General features: G+C 59.7%; 3 protein-coding genes across 3 annotated transcripts in view; 1 reads left to right on the forward strand and 2 right to left on the reverse strand.

The window, feature by feature from the left end:
- AURANDRAFT_72240 (hypothetical protein) overlaps positions 1-2,558 on the reverse strand; it is a gene marked incomplete at both ends in the record, with an annotated part of 21,238 nt that extends 18,680 nt beyond the window's left edge. The window contains 4 exons of the mRNA XM_009041610.1: positions 71-419; positions 484-662; positions 706-829; positions 2,182-2,558. Coding sequence (XP_009039858.1) covers positions 71-419; positions 484-662; positions 706-829; positions 2,182-2,558 — 1,029 coding nt within the window. The remainder of the gene's footprint in view (positions 1-70; positions 420-483; positions 663-705; positions 830-2,181) is intronic.
- Positions 2,559-4,920: 2,362 nt separating this feature from the next.
- Positions 4,921-5,233, forward strand: AURANDRAFT_30790 (hypothetical protein; the record flags this gene model as incomplete). Its single annotated transcript, XM_009041581.1, has 2 exons — positions 4,921-4,980; positions 5,036-5,233. Coding segments are annotated over 2 exons (258 nt in total), but the record flags the coding sequence as incomplete, so codon positions are not given.
- A 1,234-nt stretch (positions 5,234-6,467) lies between these two features.
- AURANDRAFT_38489 (40S ribosomal protein S13) lies at positions 6,468-7,164 on the reverse strand (the record flags this gene model as incomplete). Its single annotated transcript, XM_009041609.1, has 2 exons — positions 6,468-6,702; positions 6,758-7,164. 2 exons carry the CDS (start codon positions 7,143-7,145, stop codon positions 6,635-6,637), a joined length of 456 nt encoding a protein of 151 aa, XP_009039857.1.
- Positions 7,165-8,453: the final 1,289 nt, after the last annotated feature.

Raw genomic sequence — 8,453 nt, forward strand, 5'->3', positions numbered from 1 at the left:
CTAATTTTGAGCGTCGTGCAGGTTGATCAGTTTTGACGATACCGTGGATGTCCGTGGAGATATCTCGCACATCTGAGCTTGCAGCAACGGCGGGTTCTTTTACCACTTTCAGTCCAAGTATTGGGGTGCTAAGCTCCATCGCGATAGGGGGTTCAGTGGGTTCTCTGGAGTTATGAGACTCGCCATTTGTTTCGACTGTGCGCACCGGGCGCAGAACATTCTGCTTCGAAGTGCACATGGCATCGGGGGGGAATATTGTTTTTTCTGAATGCAAGCCAGATCGCACTGATTCCAGGCGCCTAATCCTATCTTCAACTATTGCTAAACGATCCTCCAAAGACCTGTGCTTGTCTTTCGTGTCAGCCATATGAGCCTCCATTTTTTGGGAAAGATTAGAGTGCGACGATACTTCTGCCAAGCTATCATCACTCGTTAAAGTCGGGCTGATCCTGTCAACTTTCGCAGGTGGGCTGAGCTTCGTACCTTGTGTGAAAGCTCTCGCACGGGAATCCAAATTTGACGGCACCTGTCTCTGAATTTGTCTCAATACGTTGGTGTCGCAAGAGCCGATGAATCTCATCGCGGCTGTAGGTGCTGCTCTTGACGCGTAGGATTGCAGCTTGCATTTTTCGCATAGCTACTTTGAGCTCACTCGCGTTGGCCTGGCATTCATTTTCATTAATATTCGTTCGAGTCTGCATATACCTTGAGCAGCAAAGCAGCTTGAAATCGTGCTTCAGTAATAAAATCTTGCATGATCTTTTCATGTTTCTTCGCCCTCTCTTGTTCTAGCGTGGCAACGTGAATCAAATTGTGCACTGTTGACCGCCTGGATGTCCCACGTAACGGTTATGATTCGCGTGGTCTTACATTCGACTGTCAAGTTCATCTTTGCTAATTGTATGTGCTACGCTGTCCATGAGAAATCGCGCTCTTATCCCTTACGCTATTTTCAGGTAACGGCTTAGTATCATCATATGATGATCAAGGGGAAATATTGTTTCCGTCCACTAAGTCTTGGCCTTTCGTATCTGTGGCTCCCCACGATAAGATCCCGGATTAAGTGGCTCGGGATCAAATCGAGAAAATCGATGGCCAAGAAGAGGGCTTGGGCAGTGGTGATGGGCACCTTTGGAGAGATCTATCTCGGCGCCATGACCACCGATTTGGAAAATTCTTGTTGCATCTGAAGGCCCTCAGCGCCGTCTTGGCCGCTGAACCACTCGATCGAAATCTTGGGGTGCAACGTAAGCCTGAGCCCGGCATTCTATCGTGGGGGGCCACATCTCCCACTAGCCGGAAGCTAAACAGTGTGCAAAACAACCATAGGGCTAGCCGCGGTCATAGAAATATTAACTATTGTTTTGCGGTCGCCCGGCGGGAGGTTCTCATAGAGGTCCTCCGACGTCCGTCCACCGCGCGCGCGGGGGTCACAACGGACGTCCAACGGACATCCAACGGACGTCCAACGGACGTGGGACAATTCGTTTACAATATTTGTTTTGCGCACTGAAGCTAAAGGAAGCAAGGTAAACTCCTCCCTCGAAGGGGGGCTGAGCTCAGTTCCATCAAGGGTGCCAGAATGAAGGCCGACGGACCGCGCTTACAAGGGAAGGGAAACTAGCAGGATACGGAAATTTATTTTAATAAAGCTTAAGCTTAATGTAGAAAAACCTAATCCTAGTTTCGTAATAAAGTCATTGTTGTCGAGCTAACGAGTCATCGTAAACGAGCTAAGCTTCAACTAGTGGGGCAGCTAGCATGGGCAGCGCCGGCGAGTCGCCCCCGCGCCAACGCGCATCGCACCGCAGCCGCACCACACATCGATCGAAGGGAATGCGCAGCCCCAGCGCCGCCACGCCACGCGTCGCCGCGCCGCGCGCCGCCGAGCGCCTGGCGCCGCCGCCCACGCGGCGCGCGATGCTCTGGCACGCGGGCGACGACACCGACGACGCGACAGTGCCTGGAGCATCGACGACGGAAAAAGACTGGCCTAATTTCCCCACGCGCGCGCGCGGCGCGCGCGCGCGCGCGCGCGCGCCGCCGCCGCCGCCGCCGCCGCCGCCGCCGCCGCCGCCGCCGCCGCCGCCGCCGCCGCCGCCGCCGCCGCCGCCGCCGCCGCCGCCGAGGAGGAGGAGGAGGAGGAGGCTAAGGCCCATTAGCTAGCCCTGCGCGCCTTACCACGTGCCGGCGGAGCCCAGCTCGTCCGCGAGGGCGAGGCCGTTCGCGAGCTCCTCCGCGCCCGGGTAGTCCGGGAAGCAGATGATGTACGCGACGCTGCCGGCCTTGGCCTTCGGGGCCTTCGCGTTCCGGACGTAGCCGGTCCAGTAGACGCCGTCGCCGTTGTCGTCGCAGACCATGGCGACCTTGCGGCCCGGGCGGTGGTGGTACATGAGCGCGTGCGATTCGATGTTCTTGAGGTACCACAAGGCGTCGCGCTTCTTCGCGCTGCCGCTGCCCTTGTCGGCCCAGCTCGTCTTGCGCCCAGTCGTTGAGCAGCAGGACCATGCTCTCGGCGAGGCAGAGCTCGAGCCCTCTGAGAAATGCAGAGCTCTCATTGGTCGGACGTATATCTCACTGCAAGCAATTCATTGCTACAGAGCATGGCCCCACGATCTATGAAGCTGGGTTTGGCATGTTATGCTTCATGGGGGAAGAAAACGAGAGCACTTCGCCGTAGGAACTCGGGGTCGGAGACCTCGAAACTCCAGTCCGTGTCGCGGGGGAACACGAAGAAGCCGAGATTTCTCTTGCCCGCCCCCCTCGCGTCACGCGTCGCGCCCCCACAGGCCTGCTCAGCTTCTGCAGCCCCTCGGACGGCATGGAGTGCTTTTTCGAGACCGCCGACCCCGAGTTTCTACCGCGAACTACCCTCACTTTCTCCCCCGAAGGCCCAGAACATACCGAACCCAGCATCAGCGATCGTTGACAGCCATGCTCGATAGCAGTAGCTCGCCTGCAGTGACTGCCAGTCGTTGATCTCATTATAGTGAAGTTATTCTCATCGAGTCAGCGGTTGAATTCATCCATCTTCCCTAAGCTTTACCACAATGAGCTCTAGTTTTATTACAATTAGCTTAAGCTTTTTTAAAATATTATGCCGCAGGATACGCAGTAGGAGCGCAGTGAGTAACTAGGATGCGGGTAGATACCTCTCTGTCTCTCTACGTTCAACACTGGCGAGCGCCTTCTCGCCATCGACTTTTCTCGGAACCATATCGCGACCGTCGTGACGCTAAGGTCTGGATCTTACTCGTCCCCGCCTCAGTCTTGGCTCTGACCACGGTCGACCCCCCCCAGAAGTACGAAACAATTGCTAACGATACCGGGTGGTCCCGGGGGCGGTCACGACGCGTCCGCCCCAGTCCGGGGACGTCCGCGAGGGACGGCGTCGGCCAGGGGCTCGGATGGGACGGCGTCGGTGGTGTGGCGCGCGCGCGCGAAACGACGCCCGCGGGCGAAACGCGCGCGAAAAGCGGACTCAGTGCGCCGCCGCGGTCGTGATCGCGCGCTCGGCGGCCGAGGTGATCGTGTACGTCGCGCGTGGCGCGACGGCGGTGGTGCCGCCGACGACGGGCTGGTCCTCGCGGCCGTCGCCCGAGTCGAGCTTTCGGAGAACGCTCCTGCCGTTCGCGCGGTAGATGCGGACGGTGAAGCGGCGCGTGTCCGCGCCCGTGCGGTCGAAGAGGCGCACCAGGACGACGGGGTCCCCGGGGCGGTACTCCTCGTTGTCGTGCGTCCGCGTCGCGCGGTCGTCCGCGACGACGTAGCCCTTCCCGCCGCTCCCGCGCTGCTCCATGACGCGCGCGAGCAAAAAGGCGTGCGTGCTGCCGCCGCCCTCGCGCTGCGGGCGCCAGTAGTCGCCCGTCTCCAGCGCCACGAAGTCGCCGACGTTCAGCGACTCCGCGAGCGTCCACCGACGGCCCCCAACTAAGGGCTGCCCCGCGGCGGCAACGACGACGGGCTGCCCGTAGAACCGGCCACGTTCGCGGCGCACCTTCGGCTGTGCGCGAAGAAGTAGAGAGTGCGCGCCATGGTCCAAAACCCATGATCAGCAGACCATGCAAACGACGCTATCGACACCGATGTCGATTTCGAGCGGCTGTATCTGGGCTGAAATGCAGGAGGCCGGCAGTGAACCACCCCACGACACCAAGCACCACTACCCTACCCACCCTGAGTCGCGACTTGCTCAAAATGAGTGGTCAAAACAGCTGCAACATGGGATCAACGAAGCCTGTGAACCACCCGTTCTGGCCGATCGGCAGCTGGAGGGCTGCTCGGCCATGACCTCCACACGGTCGAAATTTATGATCGAGCGTCAAAACCACCAGTTTGCTCAAGCTCGAGATCAAAACTGGTCGATAGAGCCAAAACAAGCATATTTCCGGTGGATTCGAGTGGTCTCCAGCGGCCCCAGGGGTACCACCCCCACCACCACCACCACTACCTCACCCCATTCTCAGAGCACTCATCTCAGATCAGCATGACAGTGGTTAAGGTTGTTTGTGCATACCTCTTGCTGAAATGCGATATTTCGCATTTCAGGCGAGGCGCTGATTGGCTACGCAATGGTTCCAGCGCTTCGCTCCGCTGGAGGCGGCCAGGACCGTCCCCCGCGGGCGCGCCCCCGCGCCACCCACGTCCCAGGGGGGCCTGGGACACGTCCGGCCAGGCGCCGGGGCCGAAGACGTCAACCCTGAATTAACCGGAGTTTGCAGGGGGAGTCGACCGCGACCCTAGCCTCTTGTAACGCGGAACATATCAATTGCCTCTTAAGCCTGATATAGGACGGCCGCGTTAATCAAACTTGCGAGCCATATGTGCGGGCTTAAGACAGCCAAGAAGGACATCACCGTTGAAATATTTGCGGTGGGCAATAACTATTTAACTTTTGTGGGGAATGGTGACAAGTAGGCTGGGGACGGGGTTAACTACCCACGCAAGGGTCAGACCGTTACCGTCCATTACAGCGGCTACGTGAGTTGGTCTATCGAGAGCTCGGATTACTAGATCATAATCGGCTCGAGCGTAGCTTCCGAGTGGTGAAATGTTCGATTCGTCGAGGGATCGCGGGAAACCCTTCAAGTTCAAATTGGGTGGTGAGCAGGTGATTCCAGGCCTTGATGCAGGTGTCTCTCAACTGAGCATTGGTGAACGCGCAAAAATTGTCATACCGCCAGACATGGCCTACGGCGCGCCCCTCGTTTTCCTACCCTACTTCGGACTCTGATTGACGTGCAGAGTAGGTGAACGTGGGTTTCCTGGACTAATCCCGAGAAATTCGGCACTCGTATTTGACTTGGAGCTCATTACATTTAACTGAAATAGAACACTCGGCGAACGGTTGGACTTGCAACTAACAGGCCTCGAACTGAATTTCAGGATGATATAGTCCGCTGTTGGCTCTGATTTGCTGTCGTCGGAATGACACAGAAGTTTTGACAGACAACGCGAAACCTCTCACTCGGCTGCCCCTTATGTGGGTGATCCGCATCAGCTCGTTGATTCAACAGTAGGGCAAATCTCGAGTTTTTATAAGCTCGCGATGGGTGCCCAGGGAGCGACTCCCGGCCAGACGATACTTCCACTAAGGCTGATTGCACGGAAGCTGGCTGTTAGTTGACTTCACTCTCAAAGTTTGCACTACCGCGGAATGTAGAGAACCTCCCTGGGGGGAGATACCCCTCTAGGGTAATGACGGACGTTGAAGTCCACATCAGGGGGCAGTGCAGCCCAGCAATTCCGGAGTCCCCTTGGCACTGCATAAACCGTGTGAAACTAAAGTACAGGGGGAGGAATGGTCCATAGACCCTGCGCAGCGCCAGGTCTTGGAATCGACGCAGCTGCTTGCCCCCGGGCCCGGGACAGGCAGATCGGACGACGCAGTATAATATTATCGAAGTCGCCGCTTTTTGTTGAAGCGCCGTGTAATTCGCCGCCAATAGAATGCTTGAGTTCTTTCCTATTTCCAATAATTTCCAGGACCGCGCCGTCCGGGCTCGATAGGGGTCCCATATTTATCTTCTTTTTCCCGGGCATTCGCCGGTATGCGCTGTTAGTGCTGGCTAATTTCCCCCGATGTGGTCTGGGCTAGTAGGCCCCGCAGCCCCGCGGCCGCCGCCGGCGGCAGAGACTCGGAACTTCGGAACTTCGCCCCCCCCCCCTCTCATGTGCCCCTGCGCCGGACGGGACCCCAGGGAAGCCGAAACGCCCCCGACGATTTTGGGTCGGCGGCTGGGGGCTTTATTCAGGCGCCGGGGGGGCGGGCGGCCCCCAAACTAGAACGCGTCGAATTTACCGCGGGCTCCGTCCGCCCGGCCCGGCCTCGGCTCTGGGCCTCGGCGCCGGCAAGTGCGCCGGCGGGTCTCCCACGGACCCAGGCGGACCCGGAGACACAAAGGCGCGCGCGGCGGGGGGCTTGACGGGCCGCGCGTTCGCGTAGTGGAGCCCGCGTAGGGCCTGGTCTGGGAGTCACCCCTTAGTCTGATATTAGGCTAGGTGCGTATCGCTGGTGCGTGTCTTCAAACCCCGGGAAACCCAGCACCATTGATGATGGTGGCTCTGCTTGGCGAATGCCGCGGTCCCGCACTTTGTGGCCTGGTGCTAGCCTGAACCTGCGAGGCCTCGATGCTCACGCAACAAGAGCCGATGCGGTGGCACTCTCATACTTCCAGGAGGCGTTAAGCTTCCGCGTAGAACCTACGTGCGGCGAAAATCAAAATTCGAAGACTGAAGGGAGGCGCCGGTGTCATGCGATAGTAGCGCGCGAGGCGGTGGATCCGGGATTCGATGAGAATGAGGCGGAACTTAGAATCCTTGTCCGAGCGATTGCGCTCCATGTGCTTCCGGACAGACACCGCCTTCTTGATAAGCATGTAGAGGTCCTCAGGGATTTCCGGCGCCAGGCCATTCTTCTTCAACAAACGCAGAATTTTGGAACCAGTGACAGACTTAACCGCGGGGATCCCGCTCGAATCGCGGAGGATAACGCCAATCTGGGATGGTGTTAAACCTTTCTTCGCGAGCTTACACACATGCTCTTCCACGTCGCCTGACGATGTCTTCAACCACTGTGGTGGCGTACGTTTATAAGGCTTCGCCGATCGCGAGATGCCCTTCCCCTTACTGTGTAGGCGACCCATGTGGACGGCGATAAAAATTGAGTCGCCAATAAAGCTGTTGTTATTAAGCCGGGGTAAGGCTGCCAGGTATATGAGGCGGGGGCGTGTTGAATGCGCACTTTGTGGGCGGACCTGTATCTTGAGAAAATCGATGGCAAAGAGGGCTCTGGCAATGGTGAGGGGCTACTTTGGCATGCTCGTTCTCGGCGCCATGGCCACCGATTCCTTTGGTTCTTGTTGCATCTAAAAAGGGCCCAATGTCGTCTTGCGCGCAGAGCCAGTAACAAAAAAAGTTCAAGAACCTAAAAAAGTGCGGATTCCAGATTCGGAACTTGCCGCTGGTCACCGGCGGGCCGCCGGGTGGGCACATGTCCTGGAACTGGGCGCGTGCGAATAGGTTGCTCAATCTCGGGCACAGGTGCGTGCCGTACTCGCAGGTGCCGCAGTAGCGGCAGGGCTTGCTGCTGCCGGGCTGCTTGCCGCCGGCCTCGGCCGCGGGGTGTGCGAAGGTCGCGGGCTGGCCCGCGTTGGTGTGGCCGGGCGGATAGACGGGCGTGTCGCTCGACTTGTTGGCGTCGCCGCTGCCCACGAGCGAGCACGATCGGGAGGATCGGCCCAGTGCCCCATACCACACCTAAGGCTCACCTAAGCCAGCGGACATGTAACCCAGCGCAGTTCCTCCGAAGAGGCCGTCGCCGACGCCACATCGCCACCCACGTCACCAAGAAAGCGCATCTTCTCGCCGTCATCCCACTGGCCCAGCACTGGCCGTCGCCCGCCAGACCGTCGTCGCCGTCGTCTCCGCTACTGCCGCCGTCGTTGACGCCGCCAGGGTGCCAGGGTGCGAAGCAATGTCGCCTCACACCTTGAAATTCCACCACACGCGGTCTGAGCCACGTGTAGCCTACGTGTAGGCGTGCATCACGGTGTCGTTTTAGGGGCCCCCGCGCGACGGTGCGTGCCGCGGTCCCGGGCCACGTGCCGCGGTCCCGTGCCCGGGCCGTGCCCGGGGCCCCGTGCCGGGCCCGTGCCGGGCCTCCCCGGCCCGTGCCCGGCCCGTGCCCGGGGCCCGTGCCGAGTGCCGGGCCCGTGCCGGGCCGCGTGGCCCGTGCCCGGTGCCCGGCCCGTGCCCGGGGGCCCGTGCCGAGTGCCGTGCCGCGTGCCGGGCCCGTGCCGGGCCGCGTGCCCGGAGCGCATTTACCGTGCCGGAACCCCCGTGCCCGCCGTCCCCGGCCCCCGTCCCGGGGCCGGACCGGGGTCCGACGCAACGATAAAAGTAACCCGTTTTAAAGTCGCTGGCGCCGATTGTAAGTCGTAGGGTAAGTCGTC

Source organism: Aureococcus anophagefferens, assembly GCF_000186865.1.
Source record: "Aureococcus anophagefferens unplaced genomic scaffold AURANscaffold_22, whole genome shotgun sequence".
Lineage (NCBI taxonomy): Eukaryota > Pelagophyceae > Pelagomonadales > Pelagomonadaceae > Aureococcus > Aureococcus anophagefferens.